This window comes from Trachinotus anak, unplaced genomic scaffold (assembly GCF_046630095.1).
Source record: "Trachinotus anak isolate AG129_WGS33_773 ecotype Australia unplaced genomic scaffold, CSIRO_AGI_Tana_v1 ptg000026l, whole genome shotgun sequence".
Classification (NCBI taxonomy): domain Eukaryota; kingdom Metazoa; phylum Chordata; class Actinopteri; order Carangiformes; family Carangidae; genus Trachinotus; species Trachinotus anak.
In genome coordinates this window covers 14,103,830-14,126,476 of record NW_027273877.1, presented here as the reverse complement: position 1 = coordinate 14,126,476, position 22,647 = coordinate 14,103,830, and the positions used below count along the sequence as shown (strand labels likewise).

Below are 22,647 nucleotides of genomic sequence, written 5' to 3'. Positions count from 1 at the left end.
GAAACTGGGATTAGAAATTCTTTGATTAAACTTCCAAAGTGGGATTGATCTCTGATTTAAAATACTCCTTTCCACTCACGTCTTCTTCTTCTTCTTTAAACTTATTTGTATAATTAACACGAAAGTGACCAAACCACTACAAACTGGACCAGGTCTTTATCTAACATACAGGAGGCAGGTTTTCAGTGTGAGAGAAGTGAGACTTCATGTGCAGAGCAACATGCATCAGTCCGTGTACACACGGGGTGATTGGTTCCCATTAAGAGCAGAAATCTGGCCCTGAAGGTGGGATTACAGATCAGTCTGTAAGAGAGAGATCACTCTCTCTCCTCCTCCCTTGGGGCCATGACCCTTCACTCAATGTTTCCACAACTTGTGCTTCACCCCAGAGGAGGATGATCTTCCACTGTGAACATTTCAGAAGCGGCCGCTACATGCTCTGACCAACAGCTACACAATACGTTAGATGAAGAGAGCTCTTGGTCTGTGGGGGTCTTACAATAGTGCCCCTCCGTGGACACATCTGCTGATGTAATGAAAATGCTCGGAAAAGGTCACATTCCTGCCACTAATTCAAAGCCACATATCTTCTCCTACCAGGGCATGAAGATAGATGTAGAGGTGAGGCCGGCTTCACACACAGCTGACATTTCATCAGGAGTGAAGGGAGCTGCTCCATATTCAGGAGTTAAAGCAATACGGTTACAACAAAGGCTGAATGTCCTCCATCATAAACATGATCACTGTTTCCTTTATGCACATTCTGCAGCAGCAGACCACCACTGCACAATTAGTGTAGCTGCAGTAGCCTTTGAGCAGCACAGTGAATTCTGTTTTCTGGGGTCTGTTCGTAGGTTTCCTCTGCTGCTGCTGAGAGCGGGAGGTGGTGATTGTTGCTGGACAAGAGGACAGATTGGACGCAACAGTAATTCACTGTTGGAAGGTGAAGAGACAGGCCGGGGCTAGCCTAGCCTAGCATGCTAACTTCAGTAGAAGAAAAGAGGTGATAGAGACAAGATTTAACATTGGTGTTTGTTTCCACCTCTGGAGACAGCTGTTGGTAAGTAAACAGCTGTAAATGCTAATGTAAGCTATGTAGCAACAGCAAAACTTAACTTAAACAAAAAGCTCCTTTAACCTGCAAAGATGAAAAAGCAGCAAAACATCTGTTAATTCATCATTCAGTCTTCCACTGGATGGGTTTTATTTTGCACAGACTTTAATGGCTTGGATCAGCGTGGTCAACACTGCCCTCCTTAGATCAGCACTCTTAGCACAGCTACAAATATAAAAAGTTTTTCCAGGAACACTCTTGTTTATCCACAGATCTCACTGTCAGCAGAGTTTATGTCTCCTGCCCAATCACACAGACAGATATCTGCACGCCTGGAAAAATAAAGCCAAAACTCTGTATTTCACTCTGTCAGCGACGCCATTCAGAGGGTAAACTACGCACTTTCATGCCTCCTCAGGGGCGACAGTCAGGGCCAGAGGCTGTCTGTCCGTCTGTCCCCGTGAACGTGATATCTGAGTAACATCTGCAAATTTGGAACAAACATTCATTTGGACTGAAGGATGAACTGATTAGAATTTGGTTGTCAAAGGTCAAAGGTCACTGTGACCCATGAATTCACATACTCAACTGACAATTACAATGCAATTATTTCACAGAATTATGACACAATTTAATTCTATGAAGATAAAATGAAGTGATTAGATTTTATACCCAACAGGTCAGAGGTCAGCTTCACTGTGACATCATAATGTTCTGGCCATTATTCAACACTGTAACTCAGGAAGAAAAGAACCTGGCTGGTTGGTGGAGGGAACAACCTCGAGGTGGTAACTCTGGCTTATTCTTGTTTTGTGCATGAAAACAGTTTAAAAATAAGAGCTCGTGAGTATGGCAGAATATTCAGAACACCAGATGCTATTGAACTGGCTCAATTGATTAACAGCTGGATTATAGATTATCACCTGGTGTCCCTGAACCAAGTCTTGATCAATGTTGTAGTCAGTCTCAAGCTTCAGGCCTGTCCTCTCTGAGCGGCACAGTCGTTATTATTCACTGCGGATTACGGAGAACATTAGAATAAACCCGAGTGCTTTCTAAAGGGGATCAGCGTCATTGTTCTCCATCTACAACAATGATTCCCATTCACAGATTAATTTGTCGCAGCTCTGCAGTATCCAATAAGCACACAATGAATAGATTTACCACACTGAGACAATAACAGCAACACGATTAATAGAATAATTCCTCTGCTCTGTGAACACACACTCCTCCGGTGCTCTGCCTCTTGCAGGGCTGTTATGATGGGTTGCATCAGTAAAGCACAGGTGTTTATGTCATTGTGTCCACCCCCTGTGTGTGTGTGTGTGTGTGTGTCTGCCTGATTGTTTTGGGAGATTATCATCAAGTTTATTCCAGTCATGTACTCAAATCCTTCATTGTCTGCGCTTCAAAGAGGAATTTTTTCACCTGTGTGTGTGTGTGTGTGTGTGTGTGTGTGTGTGTGTGTGTGTGTGTGTGTGTGTGTGTGTGGTTAGAACAGGAGACACTCTCTGATCCCTCAGACAGGACTACCTTCTCAGCAGCAGACTCCAGCCTGTCCCCCTCCGCCTCTGTGCTGCGGTGGAGGAGGGTGCCCCCCGGTGTTTAAACGGCTGGAGCTGCTACTGCGCTCCACTGCAGCACTTACCCAGCCAGCATTTCGAAGATGAGGATGCCCAGGGCCCACCAGTCCACCGCTCGGCCGTGACCTTTGCTCTGGATGACCTCGGGGGCCAGGTACTCAGGAGTGCCACACAGAGTCCAGGTCCTGACACACAGAGACACAAACGTGTGGTTGAACTATAGCAACATGTCTTCACTGTTCACATGTATTTACTGAGCATCATCTGAGCTCTGAGGCTTTGTCTGTTGTTCAGAAGCCACATCTTTAAGGTCAAGCAGTGACAGTGATTAGTTAGTTAATCCATTAGTCCACCGAGTATGAAGGATTTTTGATTTGTATCTGGCTGCAGCTTCTCCAGTCCGAGGATTTGCTTCTTTCCACTATAAATGAAACATGTTTGAGTCTGAACAGACGAAACAATCAGTGTGATGATGTCACCTCAGGCTGCTGGACGTTGTTGCCTATTTTCAGTTCAATATTTTCAGATTATTGACTGAATAATTCATGAATAAGTCATAAGAATAACACATTTCTTAACTAATAATAACAGACTACTCAACTAACACCACAATTGTTAGCTGCAGTCCTAGTTTGAGGCACTGCCTGTGTTAAATAGGGTTAGCAGGTCAGGTAGGTGCCTTACAGGTGATTCAACCTGAAATCTTGACGTCCACAGTGACCAGGCAGCAGATGTAGAGGTGCTGACACTGGGCTCTGTGCATTCATCTGCTGGATCCTGTCCTGGAGCTGAGCGATGAGCAGCTGTGGACGGGGACCTTTACTTTGGAACTACACTACTGTCTTCCTACGCACAAGTGCACCAAACTCAAACAGTTCATCTGTGGAGTGATACAGTGCGTAGAAATACAGTAGTTCAATGGCTCACAAACTGTAGTTTCAAAGTAAAGGGCTGTTTGATAAAGTGGTGAAAATGTTCAAAATAAAATGCTGACTTAAACTGAACACTGACTATGGATAAGTTCCTCACACGATCTCACCTCAACCTATTTGACTATTAAAATGAACTAATGCATCAATTTAATAATTTACTAGAGTACAACTCTGGCCAAGAAAAAAAAATCTCACATTGGGAAAAGATGCAACCATGAAATGTTTGGCATTTTTGAGTGAAAAATGAATTAAGATCAATGACGAGAATGTGGCTAATTAACTTCCTATCAGCTGATTAAGTCGCTAATGGCCTCAGCTCAAACAGGAAGGCCTACGATCGTGTGGCCCTGTGTCTTATTCTGCCTTGATGCTGATGTACAGTGGCGGTTGTCTGAAAGGACTCGGTGAGATAAACATGGGGCGGTCCACATCAATATGTAATGTTTTGACCTCTCCCTCCGCCTGTGTGAAAATATGAGCGTCCTCCACATTGTGTGTGTGGCCACAGTTTGACAGGTGACAAGTGATCGTCTGTCCGCTCTGTGTACATCTGCACATTCTATACCGTGTGTAAGAAGAGAGACAGCTGTTGCACGGGGAAGACGACACCCGCGGGTAAAGTGACCTGCCTGTGCCACCTGACCCGGCAGTGTCGTCTGTGACGGTGGACGAGGATGCAGGAGCGGCGTGTGGAAGGGATGAGGGAGTCAGTCGGTGCCTGCTGGGCAGGAAGGCCGGCTGATGAGTGAACAACATGACGAAGTCTTCAGCAGATTATTTGCCTCTGGCTCTCCGTCGTCATGGGCGACAGAGCGGCTGATTGACGCTCCGCATGTGGTACAAACGTGCACAGTGTTCCCTCTGAAAGCCACTTGTCCTCTGATGAAGAGCACTTGGCCCGGCGCCAGGCTTTCATCGCCCGTCACCGATATCACCTGTGTAATGACCTCTTTCGGCCAGTTGCCATGGCAACAGTAATTTGTATGGAAATGATGTTGATCCTGGCGGAGAACGAGGAGCCTGCTGATGTCAGGGGAATAAAGCCTGGGTACGGGGTGGGCGGGGGCGTGGCCGCAGAGGAAAATAAGACACATGTCATCAAACAGGTCGTAATGACTGTGTCTGCCAGCGGGGGACGCTGTGGCAGCACGGGCAGGGCCGGTTGTGATGACATCACGCCCTCAGCACGGAGAGCCAGGAGAGCTGGTGGCAATGAGGCAGTTGTCTCCCTACCCCAGGAAATTCTGCTGCATCCATTTATATAAGTGGGTCACTCGCACATCAGAGAGGTATCTACTCCCCATCTGTGTCCTCCCCCAGTCCGGGGGAAATGTGATCTTACTCCATTATGTTTACATGTCAGAGGCGGTCAACGCAGCGCTGGGTGGAGAAACACTGCAATCATGAGGCCTGGCTCTGTGGGTATCCCACCCAGACTCACTCACATCAGTCTGGGGAAAGTTTCTCCTTCAGTGGCCTGTTAGAGGGTTCCCTCCAATTCCCAGAGGACGATCTGAGCTTTTCAAGGACACTAAACACACACACACACACACACACACACACACACACACACACATTCAAACGCTGTATTTGTGTCACAATGGTGAAACGTCTACATCATCTATATAAAAAGTTCATCACGTCACAAGCTCATGGGCAAATACAATGTGGCGACCTGAGGGTGACGTCCTGAGGCAGGCAGATGTCCTGAGGCAGATGTCCTGAGGCAGGCAGACGTCCTGAGGGTGACGTCCTGAGGCAGACGTCCTGAGGGAGACGTCCTGAGGCAGGCAGACGTCCTGAGGCAGACGTCCTGAGGGTGACGTCCTGAAGCAGATGTCCTGAGGGAGACGTCCTGAGGCAGGCAGACGTCCTGAGGCAGACGTCCTGAGGGTGACGTCCTGAGGGTGACGTCCTGAGGGAGACGTCCTGAGGCAGGTGTCCTGAGGCAGACGTCCTGAGGCAGGCAGACGTCCTGAGGCAGGTGTCCTGAGGCAGGTGTCCTGAGGCAGACGTCCTGAGGCAGGCAGACGTCCTGAGGCAGGCAGACGTCCTGAGGCAGGCAGACGTCCTGAGGCAGACGTCCTGAGCGTTCAGCATGTCTACCTGCTCTGAAAAGCCGGCTGTCACATCTTCCTCCTGCTGCAGGCCCCCTTTTACACCTCTGTCCAGTCTCTGTGCCGTGTGGACATGACTGTGTCAGGTTTGGTTGGAGGCCGTGTCCTCAGCTGGAAAGGTTGGGGAAGAGACAATCTGACGAGCACTTGAAAGACGACCGAGTGTAAAGCAGTTTTAAGTTCCCTAAAGCTTTGAGACTAAAGGTCCTGCATAGTTTCACAATAACAAAACTGTGTCTGACCCTCAGACTTTGACACTTAACATCTCCTGCTCCTTGTTGATGACCGGCTCTGGTCTGTTTATACAGTTACAATCAGCTGTTTGGCTTCATCTGCCTCTCAGTGGGTGATAATTTGATGGTCTGCTACATAGTTTGAAGTCCACCTTCCAGCTGATTTGTCTGCAGCACAAACTGAGGAGACAACTTTCAGTTTGATCTCCTCAATAAAATCTCTGTTATCCAGATGAGATGGTCCGATGAGGTGATCCAATCTTGTTACTTTGATCTTAGTAGTTTTATCCACACCACCCCTCTGATCTACCTGACCTGCAGGTTCTATGACTGTGAGAAAAACATTTTTGCATGTTCCTCGCTGTGCCAGTGTGGGTTCCCTCCGGGTACCTCCCAAACCCAAACACATGCACGTTAGGCTCTAAACTGCCGGTAGGTGTGAATGTGATGTTAGGTGGAACCTGGTCTGGGCTGCTCTGTATTCTGGCTGGTTTCAGCTCTTTATCTATCTGCTTCCCTCCTCCAGACCCAGAGTCCACATCACATTTTTATTTACAGTCTATGGAAAGAATCCTGTGGGACACGATGACCTCCACACCGATTCTTAACTGACGGAAGCTAAACCTCGGTGCAGCTCAGCTCAGCTCAGCTCAGCTCAGCCTGTGAGGGGACGTACAGTAGAGATCAGACGTACAGTGTGGAGTGACAGCTGCTTCGTCATTCACTTTCTACTGACAGTCAACCGAGCATCAAACACCGCGAGCTGAGGGCAGAGTATTCCCAATCAACATTCAGCAGCAGACACACACACACACACACACACACACACACACACACACACACACACACACACACACACACACACACACACACACACACACACACACACACACACACACACACACACACAGCTGGAGGAAGGCTGAGAGGACAGCAGCACCAGGACACAACACAAACAAAGAAACAATGATATAACTCTGCTGGTAATGTTGGTCCCACGTCTGAATAATGTGACCTAATGTCACATCAGTAATAATGACTGAATGTTGTCACATGAACAGAAAGGCGGCAGCACAGTTCGACATGCACACAGACACGTTTCATAGACCAGCTCGGTTTCCCTCTCACAGTGCAGGACAAATGAAAAACAAAGTACGTGAAGCAACTTGAAGAGTGTCAGCATCATATCTTCCTACAGAATTTACTTTATCAGATACAGAATCTATCTAATAACTGATGTCCCGTCACGTCTCACAGAAAGATAATCGTTAACGTAATGATGTCACTTTAGCAGACTGAAGGCCGGCGACGTTTCAGAATGAAGTGAGTGGACACACGGGTTTACAACAGAACCGTGTTTCTTTTCTTATAAGAAGCATTGTTTATCTCTGCGTGTAATAAATATTATATGTGGTTTTATCTATGACCCAGTTGCTCTGATTCTCTATCTGTAGAGAAGACAGCAGGTCAGAGCACAGCTGATACCAGAAGACAAGATAACCTCAGCTTTACATTCGGTGAACTGTTTTTAAAGGTTCCTTGTAATTTATGTCTGTTTCTGATTATAAAGCAGGTACAGGTTCTAAATCCCACCTCCACCACGACCTGAGCAACTGGCTGAGACGAACCAGACTAGTTCATTCACTCCTGTTCTGAATTTATATTTATTAAAAAAAAAAATTCTTTATCAATGATATATAATAGAATGTTAATAGTGATCATATGGGCTGGATCTTGTTTAACCAGTGTAATTATGTGATGATCATTTTTTACAGTGAGGTCAGTCACAAATGTGAAGGATTACTTCATGTGTAAAGTGTTGTCTGTTGTTAGTAGAAAGACATTTTAATATCTTTTGTCCTTGTAGTTGATAAAAACTCTCAGCTCCACATCTCTGACTAATATACAGAGAAATGTACACAGCCTGTATTCAGAAACTCAGCCTTAAAACCAGCCGTCAGGACTTCTGGAACTTTGTGATGTCAGAAGAGAGGCTCAGATCCTCTCTTCTGATTGGCTGACTGACCTGTTGTTACTCAGATCCTCTCCTCTGATTGGCTGACTGACCTGTTGTTACTAGAGTTCCAGAGAGAAGCCTGAGAGAGGAGATGTAAAACTACACTGAGATGGTTTTCGGTTCTTAAACCACATATATATGTTGTTATGGATATCAACACTTCAGATAAACCACAGAAGAAGAGTGAAATAAAATGTTCTATCTGCCTGTCTTTACTCAAGTCCCTGTCAGTTTGATCTGTTTCAGGTTATTTAACATCTTGATGAGTTGCATTGTAATCGTGGTTTCCATCACCTGTCAGAGAGCTTCTTAGCGAAGCCGAAGTCGGTCAGGCGGATGTGCCCCTCACTGTCGAGCAGGATGTTCTCGGGCTTCAGGTCGCGGTAGACGATCTCTTTGGAGTGGAGGTACTCGATGGCGCACACAATCTCAGAAGTGTAGAAGAGGCCCGTGGCGTTGCTGAAGCGCCCGCGGCTGCGTAGGTAGCTGAACAGCTCGCCGCCCGGCACGTAGTCCATCAGCATGTAGAGGAAGCGCTCGTCGTGGTGAGTCCAGAACCTGAGGAGCAACAGACAGGACACACAGGTGGAACAACATGGTCCAAGTCTGCTTAACACACACTGAACACTGAGTGAGTCCGCTCCACAGCTGCCCTTCATGTCCACTGGAGGCTGAAGTGTTAGAGACCTGGGAACTGTTGAGCAGTGTAGGAAATCAGATAGACTGAGACGCTGCATCAGTCTCACACTGTTTTATCTCCCTGTGTGGTTTGGAGTGGAGTGGAACTGCCATTTCAGCTGGAGGGGCACTTCAGAGGAAGAAAAACACTGATGAAGATGGAGTCCTCCTGTTTCTTCTGACTGCCCCCTCAGTCTGCAGTTTTATTTCCTAATATACAGCAAGTACAGATACAGGGCAGACGTTATCTGTGCTACAGCTAAACATCAGATAACTGTAGAAAACCCTCAGAGTTTCACCTTCACTCGCAACAGATTACATCCTGATAACCACACTGACTTCAGTGTTCAGACAACTTCACTTTTTGCACCATTTGTGTTGTAGATTTAATTGTAAATGGGGAAAAATCCCTTTACACTCAATAACCAACAATGACAAATTGAAACATGTTTTTTTAAGAAATGTTTCCAAATTTATTTGAAAATCAAAACTGATATTTCAGAGCCTTCACTCAAGCTTTTTGGTTGTAATTACAGCTTCCAGGCTTTGTGGGTAAATCTCTACAAACTACTTCTACCTGTGGACGTCACCATTTCAGACACTTGTTTGTCTGTGTCCACTACACTCAGTACGTGCACACACATGCACAGGCACCTCCATATAATCAGCGCACAGCAGCAGTTTAACCTGACTAACATGGTGTAAACATTCATTTAAAAGGTCAGTGTTACAGTTTAAAGTAGTTCATATCAAAGTCAATCACTGCGATAAGCCAATGAGAAACTTGAGCAGTAAATTATTACATCCATGACAACCTGAGCTTCCCCTGCCTCCAGTTCAGTCCTGAAAGTTCAGTCACTGTCATCAAAACAAAAAGTGCTGCGCAGAGGCCTCATCCGGCCTCCGTACCGTGACGGGGGTCGGATGACACCCGCCAACATTTTCAAGAAGGTTGGGGAGGTGGAACTGGTTTAGGGAACTGGTCTTGAGACATCCTGTTTGTAGGTTTATTTGCACATGTTATTTTCTGACTTTGTTTGCATGAAGAAAATTAAATATAATAAAGAAAAAAACTACTGAAACTTACTCATCCTGACTAAACACAGAACACAGCCTGTCTTGGCTTGTGTATGTGTGTGTGTGTGTGTGTGTGTGTGTGTCTTCAGGGGATCCAGTATTATTTTAACAAAGCCAACAAGCTGTTTCACATTGTTGTGAGATTCTTGTGATGTTTCTGCTCGTCTCACTGTTCAACATGACACAAGCTACAGATGACAAATCACCGCTCTCTCAGCTCCACCGAGCTGATTAATGAACTATCAATCAATCACACATCGGCGGCGACGCCTCGGGCGCAGCAGGTCTCCTGATTTGGAAAAGTGACTGAAGTGAAAATGTGAACTGGGAAATAAAGAGGATGAATTGACGGTAAAGAAAAAGCAACACAACAGAGTGGAGAAAGTGATGGCGAGGCCACCAACAGCACCAGAGCGACGCTAAAATCTGAACTCCAACTGCAGCCACTCATTTCTGTTCTCAACACACAGCAGCCTTCGTGTTTGCTTCATTTAATGAGATTGTTCAATTTGATGTAATGAATCAGACTCCAGTGGAGAGTACTGTGAGACTCTCTCATGTGCAGGAGGCCTGAACTACTGACTGAGTGCAGCCTCACATCACACTGAGCTGCTTCATACAAGGCTGAGGTGAACTGATCAGCTCACTTCAAACATGTGTTTTATTTCTGTTCTTAGTAATGACCTGATTATGATCTGCTTCATAAGAACTGCTCAGAAACCAAAACCACTGGTATGAAATCAGGAAACACAACACTGTTCATTGAACAGCTGCTCTGCTTAGAAATGTGAGCTATATTCTCACACACTTCACTGAAAATCTATCAAGTCTAGACAGTGAAATTATAGCAAAGCACAAACAGGAGGGGCTTCTGGAAATTGTTAATTGTGTTCATAAAGCTGCTTCCTACATGTCTGGGAGGTAGAGATTTTCTTACACTAAATAAAGTTCTTCTGCTTCATCCTGCTGTTTTACAGGATCATGTTCATCTCACTCTCATCTTCTGCTGCTTTCTGTGCGACTTCAGTCAGGAGGGAAACACATTGTAGTGTGGAATCAGGATAAAGTGCTGCAGGCATGAATTAGGGCTGCTGTGATTAGTCGCCATTATCATCCACGTCGATGTTTTAAATCCACGTATCATTGATACATCTGTGGCGGCCATCACTACATAAACATTAACCACCGTATAGTTATTTTTATTTTCTCATTTATGGTCACACTGCTTCTGCTCTGCTCTCTGGGCGCGCACACACACACACACACACACACACACACACACACACACACACACACACACACACACACACACACACACACACACACACAGAACCAGGTGAGGTAAAGATAACCGAAGCTGGAGCTGACGACTGAACTTTACTGTCAGTGCAATAAACAGTAAGAGGCTAATTAAGAACTATATCAAACCACCTGTTCTACAGCCACCACCACTCTATCACTGGAGGCACTGCAAACATTATATTTGAGCCTCATATAAACCATTGTAATATTATATGGTGGAATACTTTTCCTGGTTAGCTTGAGAAACCGCAGATTCTACACTGAAGCTCCCACTGATCCACTTTTCCATCGTTACAGCTTCTGTCAAAGTGTCTGTACCATCTATAATGTGGAGTGTGTCTTTTAAGTCTTTAGATTTAGATTAATTGATAGAGGAATAGTCGACAGCGCCAGCCCTTGAATGAATCCTTCAACCCGGAAATTACCTGGCATTTCAGCACTATGAGATTTGAAATGGGTTCTGGTTAGACGGCTGAAATAAGGTCTGTGGTTAGTCGTCAGTAAACACCCCGGCCCTGATTTCTTGAAGCTTTTACATGTGTTTAAAAGGCCCGGTTGCTAACAAGTGGCTAACATGAAAACTATCTGTCCTGTCAGGTTGTTTTTGTTTTGTATGTAAAATCCCACTGACTGTTTGTGGCGGGAACCAGGGGGCTGTGCTGATCATTGATGTAATACATCACAGCGACAGAGATCTGATCCAGAATCAACCAGACCCTGAACTTTGACCTTCTCCATTAGAAATGTTCACCCAGTGTACCGTAGCCCCCGGTCTGTTTGTGGGGGAGACCGGCGAGTGGACTCACAGGCGGATGAGGAAGGGGTGGTTGACCTCCGTCAGCACCTCCTTCTCGTTGTGGACGTGCTGCTCCTGCTTCAGTCGGATCACATCGGGGATCTTCATCTGCTTCAGGGCGTAGAAGGCCCTGCTCTTCTTGTCCTTGACCAGGAAGACTCGGCCAAAAGTCCCTGTGCCTGAGGAGGAGAAGGGGGGGGGTTAACCAGCATGACCTGAATCCACAGCACACACCAGACCATGACCAATAAGCACTTATCTAACGTTGTGTGTGTATTGATTATGATTGTGTGTATAAGTAAAGATGCTTCGATTCATCAGGCTCATCAGGATCAGCCAATACCCATTAGATAGATAAGTGATGAATAAAGAACACATAAATATGCATGACTCTCATTACATGTTTACTGAATATATCTATTGATCATTTCATCTAGAAATTGTCAAAAAACTGCTGATCACAACCTCCAACATGATGTCTTCAAATCTCTGACCAGCAGTTCAACGCCAGTGACGTTCAGTTTAGTGCCATGTAATAATGATTAATCAATTATTTTAAACAATAGCTAGCAGCCTAATCAATAAATAAAAGAACTGCTACTTGCGGTGCGACTACTGCGGGTACAGAAACTCAACATATTTGACCTTGACGTTTGACGTTTGACCTTTGACCACCCAAATCTAATCAGTTCATCCTTGAGTCCAAGTGAACGTGAAGAGGTTCTGTCAAGTTACTGAGATATCATGTCCACGAGAATGAGACGGACAGAAAACCTGAAAACAAAACCCTCTGGTTTGTTTTCATGGGAAACATGTTTGTGAGAATCATTTATATTCTCCTCTCCTCATCAGTCAGAGAGCACAGAGGGCAGAGTGACCCGTCCAAATGTAACAGAGTCTGTAGTAGCTTCGGACAATGAGACTATGAGAGTCTCCTTTTTCTACACTGGACTGTCGGAAGCCTGAGGAGTTGAGACTACACAGTAAACAAAGGCAAATCAGAGACGATTCAGAAAGAAAAAAAAATCAACATTGAAGGGTTTGGAAAGGATTTTAACAGCCGGGGCCAGCCGGGGTCTGCACGCTGTCACAAGTAACAGCCCTGCATTCAAAAAAAGTTGTATTTTGTTATATAAGCAGTTTGTATCATCTCTCATCAGTGAGTGAGGTTTTGTTGTAGCTGTGTGCTGAAGTGCTGAACAGACTAACCTCACCAACTTCAGGCTTTTAACTGAAAACCAGGTTTTACAGTTCAGTGTTTCAGCCTTTTTCTTTTTACTTTAATCCACTTGTTTAAAAAGTGTTTGAGAAATGTTCTGTGTCTAACAAGAAAAAAAAAAAAAACACAGGTCACGTCAGCAGAGTTATGAAAAAGTTGAAGCTGACTTTAGAAAACTCTTTAAACACGCTGCCTGGATTTTCCTGTTGCACAGATTCCTGCTCACCCTTCGACAGACTTGATGGTTTTCACTGGACGGTGCATCATGCTAGAAGATGATCGTGTGTTTTGTATAAAAAGAAATAAAAACCAGTCACTGCAGCCGTCAGATAAATGCAGCACATTAAAAAAGAATAAAGTAGCATGAAATGGAAATAGTATCTCAAAACTGTGCTCAAGTACAGTACTTAAGTAAATGTACTTAGTTACCAGTCGAGGGTAACAGAGAGATGAGGCCACCGAGCATAAAAGAATGTACATTTCAAATGTTCAGTGTTGGCAGCAGCCTGAAAATCTCCAGTATCAGTGAGGTGGTGATGAAATGGTGACAGGCTGTTATTGATCCTGTGACCAAAGATCTGGTGCTCAACCCAGGACCTCAGGAGTTTACTGGATGCCAACCAAAAAGTCACAGCTGCCTCGGCACATTTCTAACAGCTGCATTAAAAGTGATTTCAACTTATTATCTGTGAGCGTCGACAGCGTTTTTGACAGTTTGTTATTGATCCCAACCATGGATGTCAGCAGTAACCTGTTTGCTCCAGGGCATCACATGACACTGTAGTTTCAGCAAAGAGTCTCTCTCAGTCTTTTAAAAGCAGCTGAGCGATTATTTCAAACTTTTACCTCGATTACAATTAAAGGTCCATGTGTCACACTTCTTCTGTTGTTTTTCTGAAGTGTTGATCTCCAACAGAAGATATATCTGTGCTTTTAAGAACCAAAAACCATCTCAGTGTAGTTTTACATCTCCTCTCTCAGGCTTCTCTCTAGAGCTCTAGTGACAACAGGTCAGTCAGCCAATCAGAAGAGAGGATCTGAGCCTCTCTGTTCTGATTGGCTGAGGGTTTTTTGGGTGATTGAATAAAAGTATAGCAGATTTCAGGTAAACACTCAGAGAAACCAAGTCCTGCAAGGTTGGATGGGGGGTCCAGGTGGGCGGGGCTTAGGGCATGGCTGAGGGAAATGACTGCTTTGTTGTGACGTCACAAAGTTGCAGAAGTCCTGACAGCTGGTTTTAAGGCTCAGTGTCTGAATACAGTCTGTGTGCATTTCTCTGTGGACTGAGGCTTTGATACTTTCACAGTATTAATATAGAACCTAGACCTGCTTTATAATCACAAACACATGGACGTCCACCTTTAGACTGTGTGGAGCTTCACTGCAGGTCTGTACTGTGAATATGCTGATCAATTAAAGCTTGGATATTTTTTTCTGATAAAGGAGTACATTTCTTTGTGATTGTAAAGTACTTTAAGGGAACTCTGTGTGACCATTTATTGAATATTGTGAACACTTGAAATCAACACACTGGTCGCTGAAATGATTGTTGCAGTTTGTCGTTTTTGCGCGGTGTCGTCTTCACTGAAGCTAAAATGAGCTCAAACGGACGGACGCTGGTTGTGTTGTAGGTGGAAGCTGCTCAGGCTGAGGCTCAGCATTCGTGCTCGTGTCGTCCACATCTCTGGCTTCACTGTGAGGGAACGCAGACTAACTGGAAGAGGTGGAGGCACATGACTGAACGTGAGGTGGTATTTTTTTCTTTTTTTTAAGGGAACAGTTCATGAGCTGACATGAGCGAGAGTGAGTGAGTCACAGGCTCGAAGTGTCAGTTCGGATTCTCTTCGGTTAATTGCCGAGCAGCATCTAATCTTCTGTTTACATGTCAGAGATATTTAATTAGACTGCTGCCTTTGATCACGTATGATCTGCAAACATTAACATCACCGCTGCTGCTCTACAGTTTATTTCTGTAGCTGTGAGAAACATCAACAATCACAGAAACAAGGCAGAACTCTGCCTCTTTTACTTTTCGTGTGTGTTACTGTTACATGGTATTTATGTCTTGTGCTTCATGTGTTGAGTTACTGTGCCGATGGTCTTTAAATAAAAACGAATAACCCACGTCCCTGTGGGCTGGGACGGTGAGGCGGTGGCGTTAACGGGTGGAGATCGTGCAGGATGAGAACAGGAAAGCAGGAGGACTGAGGAAGGACTTTCTGTGGCCTCACTTCACCCTGCGCTGCGTGTTGTTGTTTTCTTCCTGAAGACGAGGAGAAGGCGTTTGGCATTTCATTCCTGCGGCGCTGATGAGCGGCGAGGGAGGCGATAAATGGCTGATGACAACCTGTGATATAACAGCCACTCTGAGTCAGACACGGAGCTGCTGCAACTTCCTAATGAAATGCTGGCTGTCGTCCCTCTGCTTTACCTACAATGAACCTTTGTCTCGGGCCGGTGGGTGTTTCCATGGCAACGCAGCAACAGCAGTGCACCGTCTCTGTCAGGTGAATGCCTCATATCTCCATAATGTCAAACAGACAGCCTTTTAAAACGTTACTCCATCTCGGGGACGTTTCCATGGTCTGATCCTGATTCATCGTTCACACGTCTTCATTGTGAGAAAAAACCCTGAGGAGATGATTTCGGCTGATATTAGTTTGGTCAATAATTCACACAGGCGTGTTTCTGACTTGAGTTCTGTAATCCAGATAATAAAGTTCTAATCTGTACCTTTTCCACATTTAAATGTCCAGAGAAATCTCTGACTTTAATCATGGTAACGCTTCGTTTCATTGGTCGCCTGTCAGTGATGTCATATCCTCTCTGCTCATGTGTCAGTGTTGTGTTTGTCTGACAGAAGCTCAATTTGACTTTTAAGTCACATTTTTAAGATGCACCTTGGTGGTTTTCAGCTCTATATTTTTATATATATGTAACATTACACTACATTCAGAGCAGAGAAGAAGAGTTGATTTCTGGGAAAACTGCAGTTCAATCTGTGTGTGAAACTATAGTCTATTGATAGATTATGCGGTATTAGATTGGTGCTGGATCGCTGATACCTGATACTTCCTAACTCCACACCCAGTGCAATATTTTTCATGATTGTTTGTTGTTGTTGTTGTTGTGCTTCAGTTCTGCAGTATTGCACAGTCTGATCTTCATGTCACTGCTTTGCTAACTGAACATTGTACCTTTGACATGTGACAAATAAAACTTGAAGTGCTGTGTAGTGGCAGCATCACTTACACCTGAAACATAAAATACAAGATAAGATTATTGACACCCCCTGTTTGGGCTGCACAATATCGACACATTCAATTCTGGTTAGCCTCTTTTCAACACATGCATGAAGGGAGACAAAAACAAGCTCTTCTCTTTACACACCGAGTGATGTCATAAATCACAGGGCTGCTTCTTTGCTATTTCCTGAGAAGGCTGTTATCAGAAACCGAGCAGAGACAAAGGGATCTGACAGTGAGCCTCAGCCTCAATAAGGCCACTTGATTTCAAAAAGTAATGTACTGTAACTGATATTTACCCCCCTGGAAACTGGGTCATCCCAGACTCCTCTCCCACCTGCCTTTCCTGAAAAACAGCTGCACTGCATGCAACCCTTGAAATTCTTGTTGTACTAGCAGGACTTACATGACAAACAGCTTCACACAAGCCACATTAACAAATCCCTAAACCCCAGGTTTGGGTTAGTGAGTGGTTGCAGAACTCACTCAGTCTCTGCCCTGCAGGGACTGCAGTTAGCGTTGCTCCAAGTGATACTGTCCAGGTCATACCAAAGCATGTGACGGCAGCGAACAAATCTAATGGCGCAAGAGAGTTGCCTCATGATTTCAATGACAATTAAACAACAGCGGGCAGATAAAGAGCTTTAGCTGATTTGTTTTAGGCAGCAAATCCCTCTCATCAGACAAAATGGCTTGGCAAATTGGATTTTTATGCGGCGCTCATAAGCTCGGAGCTTTCCCCAGCACAGGATGAATGCAGCTCCCTGACAGACATTAAGCTCAGGCTTTGTTGCCTTCATGTAGCTTAATGCATACCACCGAGCAGGACGTCCGCCATAAAGTAGGCAGCATGAGATAATAAATCAGAATGTATGTTCAATCTGCCCATAAAATACAACTATTACAATTAATGAAAAAGGTTTGAGGGACCAGTGTCATCGCTCGGTGCTCGCTTGCTTTCCCATCACCATCTGGCCTTCTGATGAGTCTGCACCACTGCTGCAGTGTCAAGGCTGAAGACTGGATAGATGGCTCCTTCAGTGGCTTAATGTCTGTGGTTTTAATGCCGAGACTTTATTTGGTTTTTGTTTTGGTTTTATTAATTAGGGGTCCAAGCGGCAACACCGCCGGAGCCCTGCTGTTTTTGTTCACATTATGCTTATTATTTTTCTTTACTAAAAAAAAAAAAGAAAACACAAGAGCAAAACTAAAGATTCTTTCATCATTTCAATCTCTCATTTCTTCTGCATCTTTACTCAAATGGTCTCCTGCTCTAAAAATGAACTTTTCCAGCCACAGCAAAAAAAACTGGAGTCTGAGGCCGTTCAGCCGATTCTCACGAATGCCTCTACACACAACACTGGCAGTTATCAACAGGATTTCCATAGGTCAATGCGTTTTGAAATGACACAATTCAAACCTGTCATATAAATGTTCAGAAATCTAAATTTGCTAAAACTTCTGGAACTAAACTGTGTGCACGCTGAGTTTGGGATATTCTGCCACTGGAGGGATGGATTCCTACAAAATTCAGTTTGCATGATCTAAGGTCATTACTCAGTCCATGCATAAAATTAGGTAATGATTCATAATTAAAGTGGGCATGACATATCACAGTAAATCTCCTGTACATCCTGCAGAGCTGGAATTTATTCAGCACGTCCACAGAAAAAACAGTTTGCTTCACTGTAGCCTATGGTCAATTCAGAAGCCCTTCACTTTATGTTTTTCAAAGTTTTACTGTGCAAAACTGCAAAAAAATAAAAATTGTTGATATGAAAAATATTGCACATGGCAGGAAATGTTGCAATATTCAATATTATCAAACACTGGCCCAAGCCTTCCCTTCAACGCAGGAAGAGCTGCAATCAAGGTTCTGACTTGGGACACATGAGTCTTACTTCTCTATACAAGGTCCTTCCTGAGAGAGGTCTTGTGTAATCCCACGATGTAGGCGTGACTCAAACTTTTATCATGTAGACAAGTCAAACGGCGATGACTAACCCTCCCTGAAGGGCAGGTCGGAGCCTGAACAGGGCCAAACCTTGGCATGTGAGGTTCTCTGAACTCTGCCTCGCTGACTGGCCGGTTTCCACACCTCTCGCTGATGGAACATGACTTCAGGCTGTTTCTGAAGACTCGCTGTCATCCAGTGAAGTCAGCTGATGACTGATCCAACGAGCACCGACGTTCAAAAAGATACAAAGGTGGATCGGTGCTGCCGGCTCGAGATGTTGCTGTCTGTCTCAGTGGCGTGCTGATTTAAGAACCGCACACTCATGATGATGAGCACAGCAGGAGACAGGATGTATACAAACTGTCCTTGACGGGTTATTACGTGGTTTGGATTCACCAAATGTTTCAGTTGAAGTCTGAACTCTGTCCACCACCGTCACAGCATGAAGAAGCATTCACTGACGCCAACAAAGTACTGTCCTCTGATTCGCTCACCGCAAACAAGCAACAGGATCAGTGCTCACCTTCACGTGGGCGCTGATTTTAAACAGATAAAAATAACAACACTATCACCACTCTGAGGCAGCGATGCTTACAGCGTGGATGGAAGAGTTTTAATATGTTGTGATCTCTAAATCTGTTTTGTCGAACGCATCGCCGCACAGAACAAGACAATAACCACCCTGGAGTACTGTGTTTACTTCAGCTCCCTTTTCGCTTCGCAGTGTTTGGATGGGAGCACAGGACGTGCAGCTTCTCAGATAACAACAGTTGTGCAGATTCTCCAGGAACAACCTCAGCCAGCAGCAGGATTTATACAAACATCTTCACAAAGGAAAAAAGAAAGATAAAGGGTTTGATTAAGTACTGATGTCTGATTTCTGTTGGTGCAGAGGAGCTAAATGATACGTAAAATCTCACTGACACTAACTGTACAAATATTTTGAATGTGTCTGAACATGATGTTTGCCTGAATCCATGATAGTACAACCCAGTTTAAGATTCCAGACTCGACTTGAAGATTGGTTTGTTGAATGTATTGTGGAGCTCTATTAAAATTATCCTGGAAATACAGTCCACTGTTAATAAAGTTTCCTGATTGAATTAAGGGAAATTTAATCAACGACGATGTGAACAAGACTGAGAATATGTCCAAGAATTCAGAAGAGCTGCAGCAGTTAGTTAATTAATCAATGAGTCTATTGATCAGCAAAACAATAATAAACTATTTTGAGGAAACACTGTGATATTACCTTGGACTCAGAGACACTGTCAGCTTGGGCTCTGACCATCTACTTCCTGGTGAAAATAGTTTAATCTGTTATGAACATTATTATTATGATTATTATGATTATCATTGCTCCACTGTGTGACACTCATTAGCTCAGCAGGGTTCCTTCAGGTTCACCAAATTAAATTCAAGACTTCCTCTTCTAGACATTTTTAACTTTGCATAAAATTCTAATTAATACCCGTTTCTTGGTCATACCAGCCAATGTGATCTGAAATTATGGGATATAGCAGGTCTTTGAATTAACTTAATATATGCAACACAATTAATTTCTATTCCTTCTGCGAACATGGTTTCATCACTGTTGAACGTATCAGTTGATTGAATTGAAAATTGAAATCGATGTCACTGAGTTTGATTACCACTGAAACTGAATATATTCAAAGGGCGGCAGGAAGTGTCGTCGGGCGCGCTCAACCAGAAGGTGGTGAGCCACTGCTGGAGGTGTTGATTATGTGACATGGGTCAGAGAGACTGCACCGCCAGCTATAAACCATCTTTGGCGTCTTTCTATTTGCTTTTTCATTTTCTCTTGTGAATCCACTGCTGTAAGTGGACTGTATTATTTATTTTGGACTGAAAATCCACGATGAAAATGGCGTGAACCATTTTTGTTTGCTGCTCCGAGTCAACTTTAAAGAGCGCTGCAGTATTCTGTGTCTGCTGCGTCGTCTGACAGCAGTTAAACAAGGTTCACACGTCGATCAGTGTTTATGCTGGGTTGATATTTTTATCTGCTTCCTGTATTCTGTTGTCCGCTCTGTGAAAACGGGGTATGACCTTGGAAGTGAACCTCATGACAAAGCACTAGCTCTAATTTGCCTCATTCACTTTGTTTGCTTTACTTCAGTGATATTGTGTTATTCTTGTTTTTGTGTATTTGTGCTTGGGAATACAGTGTTTGTGGCACAGTTCACGATACTTCACTTTAACTCTACAGTTTAAACTGGGGTTACAAATGTCTTTGCTGTATATGCTTCTACTGAAACACTGTGAACAAGCTAAATGAAAATTATAGGGACTGTGAATTTAACTTATTTTTGTTCTGCAAACTCAATATAGTGTAATACTCAGACTCTTCCACCTAAACATGGAACCAATGTCTACATCTGGATTAGGTTTGGGGTGATATCTGATTAATTATGGACACTGGCAGAGCCCATTTTGGATGGAGCTGACTTGAACAAATCAAGTTAGATTTACAAACCTAACTCAGGTACTAGGTACAGAATGACACTGCGTTACAGTTGCACAATGCCTTCGGATCACATCAGCATGAAGAAATCATGATGGAGACTGAGCTGAAAAGCTGGCACCCTGGACATTACGAAAACAAAACATTGCACAATGTATTGGTGGAACAATGGACAATCAATAACTGAAAAAAGAGGAAAATTACATCTGATCATGTGCTGAAACCAGAGGGGGTGATAAGGCTATGAGGTCAGGGGCCTGGGGAGCAACTAGGCATTTTTCAGCTAGAAAATCACACACAAATATTTCAGACCTGACTTCACAGCCTGAGAAATACTGACGGCCCTTTAAAAAAGTATTTCAAGACTGGCCTGTGAGGGGAAACTGAACCCGGTGCACGTCCAGCACTGGGGGGCAGGACCCAGCACTGCTGTGTTGTCTCCAGAAAGACATCTGCACAGGTGTCACTCACCGACTGTGGCCACGGTCTCCAGCTCCTCCAGGCGGTATGTCCGCGGGCTGGGAGCCGCCTCCCCAGCCGGACCGCCGCTCTCACTGTGGGCTCCGACCTTCGCTTTGGAGGACGCCATGTCTTACTGTCTGGAGGATCCGAGCTTATAAATATCCAGCGGGACGCAGACACAGCTCGTATGGTGCATTTCTGAGCGGAGACGGTTTCAGTCCGCCGTCTTTGCCCGGCTCTGTCAGGGCCGGCGGGCTCGGCGACAGACACCCGGTGAGCGGAGAGGTGACGGCTTACAGGAGCGGGTCAGAGCCGGGCAGGAGAGCCAGAGGAGGGGACCTGGAGCCGCCGACGGGAGGCAGACAAAGGGGCCGGAGACAGGTGCCCTGGCATGTAGCGTTAGCAGCTAGCAGCACCGGGGCACGGAGCTGCCAGAGGAAGCTCCGCAGTGAAGCTCCGCTGGGCCTGAGCACAGCAGACTCCTACCGCCCACTGACGCCGTCAATCCCGCTGCTTTTCGCTCCCAACTTTCTGGACTGTCTCCATTACCGCCTCAGCTACAACAACAGACCTCACCCAGCGGCGCTTCCGCCTGTCCACATCAACCAGGAAGCGGTCCGGCATCAGCATCCGCCAAATTTCAAAATAAAAGCAGCGTCACTGAGTAAAACAAGGTCCCCAAGAGACTGTCATCGTTTCCTTTCAGGATAAACGTGCTCCACACGGAATACATTCACACTGGTGTCCTGAAAAGTAACTTCACCGACGATTTAAAAAAAAAACTATACAAATACGGGCTGCAAATCTGGTCCACTTCCTGTATTGTCCACCTGACAACAGGTAACTTGAAATCTGGAAGTCAGGAGCCGCATGTTGACAAAACCCGGCCAATGATATCACGCCGTCCCATAACACTGACCAATAATGTGGGAGGAAGGGCGTGGTAATAAAAACAGGTATGATGAACTCAATCACCCTGGCTTGAAAAAGAAAGAAAGAAAAACCAAGGAAAAGAAATAAATGAACGTTAAAATAACTGTATTCACTCCCAAAGAAGATAAGCCAAACAATGTGATTTACACATTCCCTTACACATCTGAAATGCAAACCAGCTTTCCTTTCTTTACAATCATTTCTTAAAGATTTGGAGTCAGTCATGAACTTGCCATAAAATGGAAATGGAAATGCTGGGAGAAGTTCAGATCATTTACATATCACTGTAAAAGTAGGTTAGTATAATCAGAAAAATGTTCTATAAAAAGTGATAGTACTCAGAGCAGAAATAGATCCTGTTTGTGTTATTCTCTAAATACATTAGATCATTAAATTATTATTACCACACACACATGAATGTGTGAGCAAACACTCAAACACTTTGTATAATCTCATATGATCTTTGAGGAACAGGAACCATGGAACGTTTCTAATGTAGTGAAAGTAAATAATACAACATTTCCCTCTGAAATTTAGTGGCATGAATTAGAATTATC

General features: G+C 44.5%; 1 protein-coding gene and 1 long non-coding RNA gene across 3 annotated transcripts in view; both read right to left on the bottom strand.

Moving 5' to 3' along the window:
• prkx (protein kinase X-linked) overlaps positions 1-21,785 on the bottom strand; it is a 37,555-nt gene extending 15,770 nt beyond the window's left edge. The window contains exons 1-4 of one of the 2 annotated variants that reach the window (XM_071464324.1): positions 21,167-21,785; positions 11,800-11,968; positions 8,231-8,494; positions 2,703-2,822 (exon numbers count right to left, since the gene is read on the bottom strand). In XM_071464324.1, the coding sequence (XP_071320425.1) occupies positions 2,703-2,822; positions 8,231-8,494; positions 11,800-11,968; positions 21,167-21,284 (671 nt within the window). In that variant the 5' untranslated portion in view covers positions 21,285-21,785. The remainder of the gene's footprint in view (positions 1-2,702; positions 2,823-8,230; positions 8,495-11,799; positions 11,969-21,166) is intronic. The other variant, XM_071464323.1, reaches the window with a different exon arrangement.
• On the bottom strand, positions 9,062-11,790 carry LOC139609571 (uncharacterized). Its single transcript, XR_011685272.1, has 2 exons — positions 10,970-11,790; positions 9,062-10,931 (listed from the first exon to the last, which is right to left on the bottom strand). It is a non-coding gene; the product is annotated as an uncharacterized lncRNA (long non-coding RNA).
• Positions 21,786-22,647: the final 862 nt, after the last annotated feature.